This window comes from Oryx dammah, unplaced genomic scaffold (assembly GCF_014754425.2).
Source record: "Oryx dammah isolate SB20612 unplaced genomic scaffold, SCBI_Odam_1.1 HiC_scaffold_19, whole genome shotgun sequence".
NCBI lineage: Eukaryota > Metazoa > Chordata > Mammalia > Artiodactyla > Bovidae > Oryx > Oryx dammah.
This window is the reverse complement of record NW_024070203.1, coordinates 15,605,274-15,623,590: the sequence shown is the minus strand read 5'-3', so window position 1 is coordinate 15,623,590 and position 18,317 is coordinate 15,605,274. Positions and strand designations below refer to the sequence as shown.

Here is an 18,317-nt window from a genome sequence, read left to right as displayed (position 1 = left end):
CGTTACACAAGTATTTCAGGATACCCTCCACTTTGCCTCTTGATCCTAATCCTAAAACATTCACTCTGGCCCTTCCCAGAAAAAAAGGGTGCTGATCTCTGCTCTAGGAAAAATACCAAAGATCCTCTTCTTCAACGACGGCTACCCAGCCTGTCAGTTCACCTGCTCAAAAGATTTCTACTCCCCAGTTAACTACTCCGTCCACCTCGTACTGACAGTTCATCATGATAACTCCCCTGAAAAGACCCCCAACTCCCCAGTCTCCCTCACCCCTTCATTTTAACTGCTTGGTAAAACCAGTGAATACTGAAGCCAACCACCCCTCCCTCTCCACACCTACTGCTGCGCAACTAGAGAAACCCTGCTATGTGTTTTGCTTTAAATTCATGACGACAGACCTCAAATGGTCACCAGAAACTGCCTGGAAACTCTGCGACGCCTGCCCATGAAGCTTGGCAACACAGAGATTTGTATTTTTTCCAGTCAACCTGCCACATCCCTTTCTTACAGAGAAAATGAAAGTCTTCTCTTTAAAGCCCCAGAACCTACAACCTGAGGGGCGCCTGTGCTCACCTACTCGCCCACTCTCCCAGGACAGGAGCCAGGCCCGCTCAGCCAGCGGCGTGCAGCCACCTGGCTCTGACCTAAACGCCATTTCCGCTGAAACCTCTGCTCTGTGTTCTGCCTTAGCACCCACACCTGGGTAGTCAAGAAATACTGACTGACTGAAGAGAGAGCCCATGAACCAAAGAATAAAGCCATCAAACTGGCATGTGGATACCTCTGTGTGTGAATGCTATTTTCCAATTAAGAGTTACAAGCATTGATCATTTCTGTTCCTTATACATAGCAGGCATTTAATGATGCCTACTATGATTCAATGGAATGAATCAATGGAAAGGAACTACTCAACATCTCACTAAATTAAGTAAAAAGCTGTGATTCTAGAATCACTCTACACTTCAGCTGGCTTCTTCTATACAGCAAAAAATAAGTCTAAATTTTAAAACTTTTTGCATCATAAAGAGTTTTATTACTGAACACACAAAAAAATGAAGAGATAAAAACGGTATCTCTGTGAGTTAGAGAAACACCAGTTGTTCTGAGCGACGCGTTCACTGGGATCTCAGTTTACGGTTTGGTGCAGACCTGGAAGCAACCACAGCAGAGCATCAACTGCACGTTGAAGAAAACACACGGTTACAAAACTGCCTTAAGATTCATTACTAGGACTTTTAAAACGCTATTCAAAGGTGGGAAAGTGTAATCACATGTTTTATTCATTCATCAAAACCATGCTCATATTAGTTGCAAAAAAGAAACAGAGGTAAAATTACTTTAACCGTCTTTATGGAAAACCCCTTTATGTACAAACATGACTTGAAACGTCTGAGAGTTGTTTTTCCTACAGCAACGAACTACTACTCTTGACTGAGAGCTGTGTGCCCACGGCCTGAGGTCCGTTTGCGTCTGTGTTCTCTGCAAGGTGTGCTGATCCACATGCAATGAGCCGTCTCAGCAGAGCCTCCCCTCCCCCACGCTCCAGAGGGCGTGTTCTCTGAACCACTGCGCACATCACGACCTGATGCTGTGCTCGTGAAAATTTCTGCAAGATGTAGAGTTTTTAACACTCAGTGCTCATTTCTTTACAAAACATTTCTTGACTAACTTTCACCTCCTACTAACTACCGGCAGAATTCATTGCTTTCTTTTGTGAAATAAGTGCAATTTATTGAATATTTACATGTGTGTGATATATAGTTGCTTCGAGTAAATATACTCATTGCCACGTCAGACAGATTTATGTATGACTCTCATTTAATCTTCACAGCATCACTGTGAGCAGGACGGTACTATAATCCCCAATTTAGAGCCTTAGAAAGGGCCTAAAAAGACTGACGGGGACAGCAGAGGTACTGTATTATTCAGGGGCTAGGTAGTACGCTGTTTTAGATACATTATTTGTAGTCTGGACAATGACTCTTCCTTAAGACAGGCTTCGGTCCTATTTTATACATGAAGACCAGAAAACTTAGTTACTCAAAATTAATGTACTCAAGGTCACCCAGCAAAAACTCAAAAGCCACCCACTGACCCTCACTACTCAAGCTGCAGTGTGCACCGACACCTTCTTATGAACTCTGAGAAAGTGCAGATGTTCTCCACCAGAAGGAAGATTGATGACCAGTGAGGACCACAGCACATCGCCCCGGGAGCCCAGGGTCTAACACAATAGCTTCACACGTACCCCCTACTCCATCTTACCACTCGCTTTCCATCGTGTTCTCCTCTTATACCACAGATTACTACTGTTTACGAACTCCAAATCCAGCAAATTTGCAAGTTTTTTCCAAGCAAAGACCTTTGAAAGTTGTTTACTGTATTGTTTCCATATTGATGTCAATTTCCTACTTAAAAAATAGGATGTATCTGGACTTCCTTCTATGGACAAGTATTATATTTACATTCATGAGCTTTTTCATCATATTAAGCACAGGTTTTACTATAAAAACCTCTCGCATCACTAATAAAAAATTCTAATCCTAAATTATTCCATAATTTATTCCATGTGCCACATCAACGCTTTGGCTTTTGAGATTTTTTTGGTCTTATTTTGACCTCATGAGATTTTTTGGTCTTATTTTGGTCTCCTCTGAATGCTTTGTCAGCTACATAAATTTATCACACAGACCTGAAAGTCCTCAGTAGTGTGTGTAAAGAAGATGGGGCTGAGGGCAGACAAACGTGTATATAACCATTATTGCCTGCTGCACATAACCACTTATATGCTGCGCCACCTGAGTGATCCCAGGTCGTCAGCCAACTTGGCTCAACCGTCAAGCACTCCTGCCCGCGTTCTGCCAGTTCGCAGAGTGGAGAGTCTGTGTACAAAAGGAACTCAGAGGCAGTTCTCAACCAAAACTAACTCTTTGATCTTTCTCTTCCATACATAAGCTTTAAAAAAAATATAAAGAATTATGCTATCTTATAAGTCAAATGCTTTTTCAACAACTCACTAAGTCATTTCACACAGCATTTATTAATAATAGGTGTTTGTTCAAAAGGCAAGCTAAAAATATCAGCAGGGAAGAGTGACTGACCAAATAATCATTTCTGCTTCCTATTTGTAAAGTCTTATATAGAAAAGATAAACAAAAAAATATGGGTTGAGTAGTATTGGGTTGGCCAAAAAAGTGTTTCAGTTTTAAACTAAAACTAAAAGACACATTTTCATTCTCACCAAGAACTTCATTGAACAGCATATTCACCCTTTTATTTCACAAACTTCTGCCATTTTTCAAGCAACTTCATAATTCCATCTTCCCAAAACTTTTTATCTTTTTGCGCAAAGAACTGTTCCAGATGCCTTTTACAGTCTTTCAGGGAATTAAAATTTTTTCCAATAAGGGCATTTTGTAAAGGCTGAAATAAATGGAAATCAATGGAAATGCAATGTCAGGTGAATACGGCAGATGAATGAGAACTTCCCAGCAAAGCTGTAACTGTTTTTGCCTGGTCATTAAGAAACATGCAGTCTTGTGTTACCCTGATGGAAGATTATGCATTTTCTGTTGACTAATTCTGGTTGCTTTTTGTCCAGTGCTGCTTTCAGTTGGTCTAACTAGGAGTAGTACTTGTTGGAATTAATTATTTGGTTTTCTAGAAGAAGCTCATAATAGAAGATTCCCTTCCAATTCCAGCACATATATGACATCACCTTCTTTAGATGAAGACTGGCCTTTGGTGTGGTTGATGATGTTTCACTGCACGTGCCCCATGATCCTGTCCATTCCACATTATTGTACAGTGTCTCCTTTTCATCACCCATTACAATTTGTTTTAAAAATGGAACACTTTTCATTACATGGAGGGAACTGCACATGGAAATACGGTCAAGGACGTTACTTTTGCTTAATTTATGTGGAACCTGAACACCAAGTGATGAAAATAACTGAGCTGGTACAACTGACTTTAAATGCTTTATTTGGATATTTTGAGTATGCTAGCTAACTCCCATGTGGTATAACATTGATTGCTCTCAAATAATGTCTCGATTTAATCACTATCAACTTCAACTGGTCTACTTGACCGTGGAACATTGTCCAGCGAGAAACCTCTAGCAAGAAACTTCACAAGCCACTTGTGACACGTTCAATCAGCCACAGCACCTTCTCCAGACACTGAACAAATTTGTTTCTGCATTTCAGTTGCGTTTTTACCTTTCTTGAAATAATAAAGCGTAACATGCTGAAAGTGTTGCTTTTTTCCTTCTATATTCAATATTAAAATGGGTTCACAAAAATTCACCAACTTGGCTATCTTTTTTTAAATGCATGCTGATATGATAGCTGTCACATACAATATAACAAAATTTTTTCAAATGAAGTTAAAGACTACTAAGTGCTATTAGAGCCATCTTACGGAAAAAACCAAATGAACCTTTCAGCCAACCCAATATATAAGCATGACAGAGTTTACCTAACAACAACAATAAAACTTTTTGAATCACCAAAAACATACAGGAGTGGAAAAACAGGAAAAAAACATACGTTATTAAATCTACTTAAAGACATACATCTTTCACTTTCATGCACTGGAGAAGGAAATGGCTACCCACTCCAGTATTCTTGGCCTGGAGAATCCCGGGGACAAGGAGCCTGATGGGCTGCCGTCTACGGGGTCACACGGAGTTGGACACGACTGAAGCGACTTAGCAGCAGCAAAGACGTACAGAAAATACATCTTCTAATGAGTCAGACTTAGACTTCAATTTAATTTTAACTTCTTTCTGGAACCGGACAGCTGATAATTCCCACATTGAAAATTTCACATTTTAAATTAAAATTTCCCACCTGGAGCTGCCATTTCAAAACGTTTTAACTGACAGAAAGCTTTACACCCAAGAAAGTACAGTTAACGAAATATTTCTGATAGTTATCTGAATAAAAATGTGTAAAAACTAAAAATTGGAGTAAAAATAACAGAAAGGTTGATCAACAAAAAATAAGTGCATCTTGGCCCCTCACACCTTTTTGCAGTTTACGTTCTAAGCCATGAAGTTACCATAAAGCTTCCCACTGCAACTCTTCTCACAAATAAGCCACGAGTTCTGTTACATTTAATGTTTTCTAAGAGCCACTAGATGGATACACTCATTTTAAATCTTAACATACTTGTAGGAAGAAACAGTGACAACAGATGCAGGCATCTCAGAAGCTCAAAGTGTCAGGGGTGCCAAATGGGTCCCACATGACTTCAGCATTGTTGATGCAAACCTAGTTAATATATATTAAAACAACTTCTTGACCAAACGGGGACATGGCCCTTTAAACTAATGGCCACCACAATTTGGAAAAGGTTGCCAGTCAAATACACTTTTAACAAGTCAGAGAGATAAAGAAGAATAAAATGTTATATGACAAAGGACAAACTCAAACTCAAGGCAAAACATACTTTTCGTGCTTTACAATAAGTCATTAGCTTTGGCATCAAAAAAATTATTTGTTTAGGAATAAACAATAAAAAAATCAGAGACTCTCTGGTGGGGTTAGGAGTCCACACTGAGATCCCATATGCCATGCCGGGCAGCCAAGAAAACTTATTTTTTCAGACTCCTGCTCTACAGTGAATAGGGTTATAACAAGATTCTAGTTTATTTTTAGAGTGTGCTGATTAATATCTTTCAGAATGTTCTAAAATGGGTCAAAACACATAGTGGCTCATTTGTGACATATCTCACTTGTAGTCACATTTAGGACATCTTTAAATGTAACCAGCTGCATCCACAGACCGATCTCCCACCAGGAAAGCAGCACTCTACGCCCACTGACATGTCGCGTTCCTCAGAACTCCACCCAAAATAAGGGGCGTGATGAGCAGGGGCTTGGGCGAGGCTTCAAAACAGGAATAATAAAATTACAGTAGTTTATTAGAAGCTTTCTTTCTCTTTCATGGGATGGAACTGATACAAAGGAAATCTTAACAAAATTCTTTTCTTTCTATTCTGTTAAAAGAGCCAAAAATAATAATAAAAAATAATAAAGAATAAAATAAACCAAACCACCTGACCTGCCTCTTGAGAAACCTGTATGCAGGTCAGGAAGCAACTGTTAGAACTGGACATGGAACAACAGACTGGTTCCAAATCAGGAAAGGAGTACGTCAAGACTGTATATTGTCACCCTGCTTATTTAATGTATATGCAGGGTACATCACGAGAAATGCTGGGCTGGATAAAGCACAAGCTGGAATCAAGATTATTGGGAGAAATATCAATAACCTCAGACATGCAGATAACACCACCCCTATGGCAGAAAGCGAAGAAGAACTAAAGAGCCTCTTGATGAAAGTGAAAGAGGAGAGTGAAAGTGTTGGCTTAAAACTCAACATTCAGAAAACAAAGATCATGGCATTTGGTCCCATCACTTCATGGTAAATAGATAGGGAAACAATGGAAACAGTGACAGACTTTATTTTGGGGGGCTCCAAAATCACTGCAGATGGTGACTGCACCCATGAAATTAAGAGACGCTTGCTCCTTGGAAGAAAAGTTATGACCAACCTAGACAGAATATTAAAAAGCAGAGATATTAGTTTGCCAACAAAGGGCCATCTAGTCAAGGCTATGGTTTTTCCAGTAGTCATGTATGGATGTGAGAGTTCGACTATAAAGAAAGCAGAGTGCCGAAGAATTGATGCTTTTGAACTGTGGTGTTGGAGAAGACTCTTGAGAGTCCCTTGGACTGCAAGGAGATCCAATCAGTCCATCCTAAAGGAGATCAGTCCTGAATATTCACTGGAAGGACTAATATTGAAGCTGAAACTCCAATACTGCGGCCACCTGACATGAAGAACCTGACTCATTTGAAAAGACCCTGATGCTGGGAAAGTTTGAAGGTGGGAGGAGAAGGGGACGACAGAGGATGAAATGGCTGGATGGCATCATCAACTCAATAGACATGAGTTTGAATAAACTCTGGGATGGACAGGGAGGCCTGGTGTGCTGCAGTCCATGGGGTCAGAAAAAGTCAGGCATGAGTGAGCAAATGAACTGAACTGAAATAAACTGAATTCTTGTAAAACACAAGAACAAAAAATACTCAGAAGTGTTCACTATTTCCCAGTGTAGACCCTAAAGATTCCCACACGTGAAGTTCAATAAAATACCAGGTTCATAAAACATATGCACGAAAACATGGCTCTGTGATAAGAGCCAGCACAGGTCACACAATGGCCCCGAGTTCCTGTTTGTCACTGACATGTGCCAACAGCACCCTTGCACATATGCACACAGGTGCATCTTATATCTACCTGGCCCCACGTAGCGTCAGTTAAGCCTGATACATAGGCCAAGATGAGCAGTAACACCGGCCATCAACACAGGAAAGGGACGTTACTATGACTACACTTCTGTTTTCCTTTAAATCACAGGTACTTGGTAGGACATTATACAAGCAGACAGGAAACAAAAGAAATTCTCAGGATCTTCCCGACCCAGGGCCTGAATCCAGGTCTCCTGGACTGCAGGCAGATTCCTTACCACCTGAGCCACCTGGGACTAGACTAATTATTAGGATGAAAGTGAAAGTCGCTCAGTCGTGTCCAACTCTTTGTGATCCCACGGACCATACAGTCCATGGAATTCTCCAGGACAGAATACTGGAGTGGGTAGCTGTTCCCCTCTCCAGGGGATCTTCCCAACCCAGGGATCGAAACCAGGTCTCCCGCACTGCAGGCGGATTCTTTACCAGCTGAGCTACCCTGTGGCTCAGCTGGTAAAGAATCCGCCTGCAACACGGGAGACCCCGGTTCAACACCTGTGTTGGGAAGATCGGCTGGAGAAGGCATAGGCTACCCACTCCAGTGTTCTTGGGCTTCCCTGTGGCTCAGCTGGTAAAGAATCCGCCCACAATGCAGAAGACCTGGGTTCAATCCCTGGGTTGGAAAGATTCCCTGGAGAAGGGAAAGGCCACCCACACTCCAGTATTCTGGCCTGGAGAATTCCACGGGCTGCACAGTCCACGGGGTCGCAAAGAGTTGGACACGACTGAGCGACTTCACTCCACTTCAGGCTGAAGAGAAACTCCAGGAATGGACGAAAGCAGAGGGGGTGGCGGGGCAGGAAAGTGTGCATGCGGAGCACACGGGCAGGACGAGGTGTGTCCCATCCCACAGCAAGCTGCGCACACTCAGATCGGGGCTCGCACATGAGGTGCTGAGTCCTCAAAGCTGGGTCCTGTCTACAGGCCGGAATTCCAGGGTGGGAGACAGTAGTGTCTCATTTCATCAACATAAAGACTCTCTTCAGGAGGTGTTATATACCCCCTGTGAAGAAACTCATGGAGGCACCTGGCACCATGGAGCTGTGACATGTATGACCAGCACAGCACACGTCCAAGACGCCTCACACCCCTTAGGCTTTACAGGAACCACTTACCTGAGTCACAGAGACTGCACTGAGACACGTCCCATCAGTAAGGGAAAATCTGGGATAGGCCGGCGAGGGTGCTAGCTTTTAATCATATACACAGAAGCAAGGGCTTCTGAAAGGAAAAACTAGGACAACCTAGTAACAGTGTGAAAGGAACAAAAACGTTGCTGACTTTCAGGTTAGCCTAGAAATTATAAAAAGGAATAACTGAGAGCTATTTAGGCCCGTCTCAGGCATCCTGGAATCAATGTCACTAAAGCAGTCACAGATGTCTTCAGTGGGTGGATTTCTTTTTCAAAGAAATTACACCAGTGATTCAAATCATCTACAAGAGAGAAGAATAGAAGTATGTTGCCTATCTAAACCCATCAGCCTCTTCCTTCCTCACTTTCCTGCTCCAGTTTGTTTAGTCTCTGAGTCCATCAAATCCACCCACTAAATCTGCTTACTACCACACCATTCTACCTCCCAACTTTCTAACTTCTTGCCTAAACAGCTAAAGAGCCCCCAGCTTGCTTGCATTGCAGCCTTTTTAAGATCCAATCCACCCCAAGTACTGCCACCTCAGTAGGGTGGGCTTATTTAAAAAAAAAAAAAAAATTCCAATCAAGACATTCCTTACTTAAATTCTTTAAACACTCTCAACAATCTGCAGGAGAGAATCTACCTGTTCCTTACATGGTGTGGTCCCGGCTCTCTCGCCCATTTCCTTTCAAACCACTTTAGCACAGATTTCAATGTACCGTGTTTTATAAAGTTCATCTCTTCCTCAGCTACAAAGTTCCTTAGATGACATCTGGCAAGGGAGCCACCTGGACTTGACACCTCCCCTGTGTGAGCACCCCTCCAAGGTACGTCACATCACTTGTGCTTGCAAACAGCATAGGACTGAACACAAAGGAACCGTTTACAGGAAGCTCACTAGATGGAGAATTCAGAATTTATGCCACATGTATTTACTGTCTAACTAAAACCTTACAGAGAATTTAGAATTCATGCCACATGTATGTATTATCTACCCTTATGGGTAGTAAGAAAGCTACTTATAGTTTAAAAAGTCACTTCTGTTTTACACAAACTGCTACTGAAATTATATGGGAACAGTTGGCTCTGGATAAACATCTGACAAGTTTGTTGATATTCAGGCATGATAATAATACTTGAATTAAAGACAGAGCAAAGGTTGTATCACTTAGGACTTACTGTTTCTACTTAAAATAAGTCGTAAGATTTGCCCAAGTATACAAAAATTCACAAAGTAACAAAAACTCCTAATTTCTTACAAGCTATAAGAATCTCACAGTGACAAATTCATATTCTCCCAAATGTTAGACTTAATCTAGTTCTAAAATAAAACCATGAAATAAACAGGATTCAAAGAAACAAAGGGAAAAAATGCATTAAAGCACTCTTCTATACCTGTTGATAGAAGAAATTCAAAGTTGGCTTGTCTTCAGTAAACTGGTTTAGAAATCCTTTTGGCAAATAACGAATTCTCAATTCATATCTAAAAAATAATTAACAAAGGAAAACAATTAGAAATAAGTCATTTCTTCTTCACAGTCCAAACAATATTGAGTATGGCACTGCCAATTACTGAAATATTATTCTAAAAATAAGTTTAAATATAATCTGTAAATGTTTCCTTTTGCTGCAAAAAATAAAAAAATAAAATGTGCAAGTGAGTGTGCTACAGCCCGAGGTTCCCACAGGAGACAGAAGCTTACGAGATACCCAGAGGGCGCCCAGAAGTCCCTCCAGCCCCACGGCCTGAGGGCAGCATCACGATCTGCAGCTCTGCCTGCCTGGAGTCACACAGGATGCGTCTGGCTCCTTTCAGGAGACTCCTCTGTCTCTTTGGCCCTGCACTGTGCAACACACCCCAGTGACTCATCCACGTTACCCTGAAGGCTGTTGAGTGGTTTCCACCTCGGGGCTGTGAGGAATAATGCTATGAACACTTTTTATAGTCCTCTAAAAAGCAATTTTTCTCAGGAAGCCAAACCTCAAAAATGACCAAAACAAATTTCACCAGAGAGCTCTCTCTGTACGTCATTCTGCACGTATCTGTGTGTCCACCCATATGCACTCTCGCAAGCACGTACGCATCTTTGCAAGAACACATCACTGGATCACAACACGCACACACACTGTCCAGAGCAGACATGACCGAAAACAAGCTACAGGGCTGTAGCAGCGCACACTCCGCTTCCACGCGCGGGAGCCGCATGGGCGCTCTGGTTCCACATTCCTCACCTCTCCTTGCAAGTCCAACCTTTTCGTGTTAGTCACCCTAATGTTCACTGCAAGAGCGCACACTCGCTTTAATCAGTACTTGCTTGATGAATAACAAGAACGGCCATGTCTCTGGCAGCCAGCCATTTTGGTTATCTTCTTTAGTGAAGTGTCTGTTAGACCTTTTGTCCTTTGTTTCTACTGAGCTGTCTGTCCCACCCCACCCCACTGATTGGTAGGTATTCTTTACAAATTTTGGATGCGAGGCCTTTGTCAGACTTAGTGAAGATATATCTTCTCCCACTCTACGGCTTGCCTTTCACTATTTTAACGATAATTTTAAAACCTATTTTTTAAATCTTCTAATTTTAATGGCATCTTTTGTTTTTATGCAGTCCTATTTATCTTTTCTTTTCAGTAAATTCTTTTAGTGTTTTGTTTATAAACTATATGCTTACACAAAAGTTATAGAGACTTTTCTAAAAATTTCATAAATTGATCTTTTAAAATTGTATTAAGCTCATGAGGGAAAAAAAACGCAAAGGAGTCGATACAATTCTTTTGGTTCAGTTAAGGGTGGTTCAGTGCAAGGTACACATACACAAGTTTTGCTGAGATTTTCAAGGGTCTATCTTATTAAAATATACAACTGTCAAACAATAAAGTTCCACTGTACTTTGAATCTCAGAAGGAGTTCAATAACTTTCTGCAGACATTCTCACTGGACAACTGTTGATAGAAGCAAAATAATTTCATTTTGAGTTTAGGACTTAGCATGCACGTTACAGGTACCATTTCTCTTAATCAACATAATAATCAGAGAACAAGAGCATAATTATTCATCCTCAGCAGAGTAGGAGAATGACACTCAGCAAGAATAAGCAGTAGGCAGCCAGTTTCCAGGCTGGAAGCTCCAGGATCAACAGGCTGCAGGAGGCTTTGGTATTAACATTGCCCCATTTTAATGATTAAAAGGAAAAAAAAAAAAAAAAACAACTGGCAGTCTGTTTTGGCCTGCTAAACATCTGGCAGCCTGGCTACACGTCCAGGCTCTTAACATCATCCCAATGATGATGATGATGATATCAAATAATGTTCAGGGACTACTCGGGATGTCACAGAAGTCATGACAAGCATTTTAACCAGACAACCTCTTTTCATCAGCAACAACCCCCAGGAGGAGCAGAAAGAAAGCTCTGCATCATGACCACCTGCACCTGGGGTCTGGCTCCACCCCTTGTCCGCTGTCTGCCATCGCTCCTCTGCGCCTCAAGTTCCTCACCCGACTCTTTGCGACCCCAGGGACTATACACAGCCCACGGAATTCTCCAGGCCACTGGAGTGGGCAGCCGTTCCCTTCTCCGGCGGATCTGCCTGACCCGGGGATCGAACCGGGGTCTCCTGCATTGCAGGTGGATGGATTCTTTACCAATTGAGCCGTCAGAGAAGCCCTCATCAGGACGCTGGGAGAAGTGGGAGGGCTGTCACTGCACACATCACAGCCGTCTCAACGGCTGATCCACCGTAGCCATTACTCAACAAATATTTCGGCACCAGTCATCTACAGACGCAGTTCCAGAGTGGAAGACACTGGTGAATAAAACAGGCAGGAAGTACCAGCCTTCAGAAAATTTCTATTTTTGTGGTGGCAGCCAGACAGCAGATATGTTAAGTATCTCTGAGGTGGTAATGTGATAAAGACAAAAGTAAGGTAAGGGGAGTAACAGATGACGAAGCAACATTCTGTAAAGGGAGCCAGGGAAGCAGGCCGACTCAGGACACCTGAACATAGATCTAAAGGAAGACAGGAAGGAAGCAGGGCAGTATCAGCAGGAAGACAACAAGCACATGCCCTGCGGCCAGAGGCTGCCTGGAGGAACGCAGCCGCAGCCCCTGTGAGTGAAAGGGCTTCAGGGAGGTGGGGAACAGAGGCGGGTAGGCCACACAGGACCCCACTCGTCACAATCCGGGGCTCGTCCTGGTGAGAAAGGGGGTCCAGGGGCATTGTGGCCAGAGCAGTAACAGCACAGTCCTGGCGCCCAGCCAGGCGGGCTATGAAGAGCCGACAACAGGGCCACAAGGAGGCCGGGAAGGGACTGGTAATAGTGACCAGGTGCCCAGTTCACCCCATCTTCCTAGATGGGGGAGACCAGACTTTGAGGACATCCTCTAATAGCCAAGGTCCCACAGCTGTTAACAGGCAGCCCTGGGATTCCACTTCAGCAGAAACACACCTGAAGGCCCAGAGGCAGCATGAACCTAAGAGAAGACACCTATGCTTAGAACAGAGAGGAGTGTACGTGGGTTGGGTCTTGCTTGTGGGGTTGGGCAAGGTCTCTAGATTGTGATGGGGTTTCCTGTTACCTGCTTCAATCCACTACAATCTAGCATTTCCTCCCTCACAGCCCTACTGGAACTCCGCTCAAGTCTCTGAGTTCAATTCCAGTCCAGTCACCTCGCCCCAGTCCTTAAACCCCACGCCTGGCACCCACAGGGTCCTGGCCCAGCCGCGCAGGCATCCCCTCTCCCTTCTCCTCCAGGAAACTCTCCATTTTCCTCATCATGAAACTTCTGCTACTATTCTAAGAGCCTGGCTATGTCCTGATAAAACATTTCCACGTCTCTGCTCTAGGCCACTTCATGATTTCTGAACAGTGGCTAACTACAACACGCCCCAGATAAGATCATCCTTTCGCTTCTGCTTCTAAGTAACTGTTATTGTTCAGTCACTTAAGTCGTGTCTGATTCTTTGCGACCCCATGAACTGCAGCACGCCAGGCTTCCCTGTCCTTCACTATCTCCCGTAGTTTGCTCAAATTCAAGTTCATTGAGTCGGTGATGCCATCCAACCATCTCATCCTCTGTTGCCTAAGTTAATATATTACCATTGACGCTGCCAACACCTAACTTCCTTAGTCTTATCTCCAACTGTGAGCACCAAGATACCCACAAGTTCACCAAGATATCCATTAGTTCACTAATGAACTAATGATGGGGAGGAGTAGGAAATGTTTTTGAAAGTTGAGTTGGATGAATATTCAGATAACCCTGATACTGAGAAGGCTCAGCTAGTCAGACTGTGTGTAGTGAAATAAACAAAAGTACAGTTTCAGGAAACTACACAGATGACCCTTGGAAACAGTAGGGTGTGGGCAGCTCTTCTTACACAGACTTCCCATTTTAAAAGCCTAGAAGGGAGGACAGGAATAGAAATTCACCATTTGGCAGAAATTACACTAATAAATACTGCAAAAAAGAATCATCAATGATGTTGAGTGGGCGAAAATACAATGAAAGAGAAACTGCAGAGTCTGTGTATTTCCTCAGAAGATATTACTTAATTACAAAGAGGGGGGGAAAACAACCTTCTAGCAGAGAAACCTGGCCACCACCTTAAATCAAATGATCCAAGTTAAAGTTAAGTCACTCAGTCGTGTCCGACTCTTTGTGACCCCATGGACTGTAGCCTACCAGGCTCCTCCCCCCATGGGATTCTCCAGGCAAGAGTACTGGAGTGGGGTGCCATTCTTTCTCCAGGGGATCTTCCCGACCCAGGGATCAAACCCACATGTCCCGCATTCCAGGCAGACACTTTAACCTCTGAGCCACCAGGGAAGCCCAGTAAAATGAATCTTATCATCATCAAGGACTCACTGATAAAATGCTAAGTGAAAACAATAGCTTGACTGTGGTGCTCCTCCCATTTGGGAGCTTAAACTCAATATAATCATGGGGGGAAAAAAACCACCAAACAAACCCAAACTGAAGAACACAGCACAACCACCAGCCAGTGCACTTCAAAAGGGCCAAGGTCAGGACAGACAGAGACAGCCTGAGGACCTGCCGCAGATCAGAGAAGAGCCAAGGCGACAGGACACAGAGGTGCGCGATGCTCTTGGGGGGATCCCAGGCTGGAAGACGGACAGACACCCTGAAACCTGACGACATCTGCGGGTCAGTCAGTACTACCGCAGCAATGCTAAGGCCCTAGTTTCAATAACTGAACCGTACTTAACGAAGGTTTTAACATTTAGTGGAGGAGGGCTGAAGGGTACACAGGATTTCTGTGTACTCTTTCTGCAACTTTTTGATAACACGTTGAGAACAAAAATAAATTCTCACAAACTTAAGACTGACTGTCCTGTAGCTGTGTTAACAAAATACCCACCAGAGCCAGTTTTAAACCAGCCTGGTCAACGAACATCAGCTTTTTGTAGCCACAGACCAGCCAGAAATCTGTTCATTCATTTTTGTGCTGTGTCTGGTGCAGATGTATCCAGTAAACGTTTAATTAATCAATCAGCAAATTTGGAAGTCTATCCTGTTTTTCTAAAAAGTGTCACTTCCAAAGTTGTCAGAATGTTCCTCTATTTACTGTCTTACTGATTTAAATATTCTAAAGAATTCTTGTTGAATTCAGTGTCATAATGAAAAACTAGCCTTTCAAATTAAGGTATATGCACAGATAATGTCATTTCAAGATAAAACAGGAAACTATCAAAATGCAATCTAAAACTTCCTCAGCTATCATTAGTCATTTTCTTTTGTCATCTATGAAAAAAAGATACCTTTCCTCTAAATGAAGGACTTTTTTTTTTTCCTCCTGCAAAAGGTCTAAAAAAAGAATCATGTCTCTGCAGATCAAGGAGCTGTTCATCGGCCATGAACAGGAGAATGTGAACCACATCTGATAACAAAGAAAAGGACTTTCTTTTTTACTTGCTCTGCAGAAGCCCCACAGTTCTCTCTCACAAAGGCCAACAGAGCCTCCTCTCAGGCCTGGCTCTCAAAGCCCTGAATCCCACACCAAAAGGACCAGGCTGTTTATCTGATTAACCTGCTCAGAAGTCAGACCACTCAGTGTAAGTGCTTTCAGAACACCAAAATTTAGCTAGCTAGAATTTAATTATCTAGGTACAAAACTTTGAAGTTTAAATCTGCTTGTGGTAAAGCTCTCAAAACTGCATGGCACTTATGGCTACAGGACAAACTAGGAAGGGCACTGTATTCGAACTTCTCTGGCTGACTCCAGAGCCTAGCAACCACCACCTACTCCACCGGGATCTCCCAGGACCCCAGGTGCAGGCGAGCAGACTGGGAAGGAAGCAGGGTGCGTGCAGCGCAGGGGCTGTGGGCTCTGCCGCAGACCTGAGGCTCCGCAAAGGCTCCTGAGGGCCCTCACGAGGCTGGAGGCTGGGTGCGGTCCCTGCAGAAGCCCTGGACTGACCATCTCCTCCTGACCCCATCTACAGGTCCCATATTGTCTCACCCACCTCATGTGTTCCCAACAATATTCTTTTACGTTTATTTTGCTTTTTACTTGTATATGATGCTGTATGTCATCCTCTGGGACTTACTTTTTGTTTTTTAACTGAGGTAAAATTCACATAAAAAGCAACCATTTCAGGGAATTCCCTGGCAGCCCAGTGGTTAGGACTTGGGCCTTTCACTGCCAGGATCCAAGTTCAATCCCTGGTCAGGAAACTAAGCTCTCACAAGCCACATGGCATCCCTAACTCCCCCCAAAGCAGCCATTTTAAAGTGTGCAATTCAACAGCATTTAGTTGCATCCACAACATTGCCCCGGGACTGCCTTCTGTCACACACTGTCACTTGGCTAAGTTTTATCCAGAGTTCCAAGTCTCGATGCTTTCCTCATTCTGACTCACGCAACATTCCACTGTGAATATTCTGTCACTGGCTATTCCATGAATGTCCAGCCTAGTATAGAAACGCAAGTCTCTCAAGGACAGAACCTGAAGTGGAACAGCAGGACCAAGGCCATGTCATTCAGAGGCTAAGCTGCAGGCAAGATCTTGAATTGTAAAGAGCGCAGCAACGCGCAGCCCTGAGCATGCAGCTGTGGTGCCTGATGCTACTCTGCACCTGCTTTCAGGCAATGGTTACTGGCCCCACTCGGCCATCGGTCAGTGCTTCAGCGGGCCCCTGCCCAGGCGACCAACGGTCAGTGAGCAACCGTTAGTGGTCCTGCTCAGCCACTGGTCAGCACCAGATGGTGAGCTAGGAGGCCCGGGGGCAGGCCACAGGCTGTGTCCTGCAGGGTTCCAGAGCCCTCGTCAAGGACACCCACGGGCCGGGCCTAGGCCTTGAGGTGGCAGCGACCCTCTCCCCCATCCCTGCCTCCACGACCTAATGGTAACAGCAGCCTGCATAGCATGCAGTCTGCAGGACCTGCCCCTCCCTGCCTGTTTGGGTGGCCTGAGTCGTCTGAGGGCCCTTTGGGTCCTGGGCACCTGGCTCCCTCAGTGATGACAGCTGGGCAGGGTGTGGGGCCCTGGCCCTGAGGGAGCCACCAGCTGGGCTCACCTCCTCTTAGCCAGAACTGGACCTCGGCGAGGGAAAGCTGTGCCTGGGGACCTGGCCCTTTCTTGTCAGAACAGAGAATAACATTCGTTTGGTGGAGACTCACAGGAGCATCGTTACCTGGCCATGACCTGACCTTAGGAACAAAGGCTCTGACCCCTAGCAGTTTGCAACAGCTAGCCCCGCCCCTCCCTCACCTTTCCTAGAAAACAGCTTTGCTGAAAGCTCTCATAGAGCTTGGGGTTTTAAAGGCTCGAGCCACTCATCTCCTTGCATCACCCTCAATACGCCTTCCTCTGCTCCAAACTCTTTTGACGTTTCAGTTTGTTTAGCTTCACAGTACACTGGGCACCCAGACTAGTGTTTCAGTATCATCATCAGATCCTTAACCTTTCCCGCTATTAATACTGCTGGACAACTTATTAATACTTTTTGTCAACCAAACAGTGTAGATGGAATCTACTGGTCCAGACTGATACCTCCCTGAGCACTAAGGAAGCTGACGGTGTCTTCCTGTGATGACAGGTCAAACCTGTCTACCCTTTTATGAAAATACCTTCATGTTTCTTGCCCATCTGTTGAGGAATTTACAATCCTTATGTTTACCAGCAGAACTCCTGACACCATCTTCTGTCAATTACACGAGCTGCAACTTGTTTCTGCATTTTTCCTTTTGGCCACACCTCATAACTTGTGGGATCTTAGTTCCCCAACCAAAGATTGAACCCAGACCCTCAGGAGTAAAAGCAGCTAAACCACCGGAACACTGAGGAATTGTCCTTTCTGCACTTTCTAAAAATACATCTTTTGATATTCAGAATGTTTTCATCTCATAAAGGGCAAATTTGCTATTCTCGTCTTTTAAGAATGAACGTTTTTGGGTTACTAAGAAAATCTTCCTGCTCTAGGGCCAAAGACACATTCACTATATGTCCCATTAGAGACACATTAAACTTATTTTAAAAACTTGATCCACCTCAGGTGGACTTCTGTGTATTGCTCAAGGCATAATCTAATTCTGTTGTTCCTTCTCCTATGAGGACATGTATGAATCCAGCCCTTCCCTTCCCCGATGACATGTCGTGACAACTCTGTAGGGCCACCCTGCCTGAGACAGTTACTACCAAATGTGTGCTGTACGTGCTTACAGAGGCATTTGAAGAAATGAAGACTCAATTAAACAAGCTTAGCTCTCAGATTTACTTAACAGTATGAATAGATGCTATAGCATATAATGTGAAAAATAAAAATCTACTCTCAAAAACCTCACATGAGTAGAAACTAACGTCATTATTCTGATGAGTCCTGGCACTTTCGTTTCAGTTTT

At 43.8% G+C, this 18,317-nt stretch overlaps 1 protein-coding gene across 21 annotated transcripts in view; it reads right to left on the bottom strand.

The window, feature by feature from the left end:
• The window catches only part of PTK2 (protein tyrosine kinase 2), a 170,760-nt gene that overhangs the window by 93,797 nt on the left and 58,646 nt on the right, over positions 1-18,317 (bottom strand). For all 21 annotated transcript variants that reach the window (XM_040261728.1, XM_040261719.1, XM_040261714.1 and 18 more), the window contains one exon: positions 9,851-9,938. In XM_040261728.1, the coding sequence (XP_040117662.1) occupies positions 9,851-9,938 (88 nt within the window). The remainder of the gene's footprint in view (positions 1-9,850; positions 9,939-18,317) is intronic.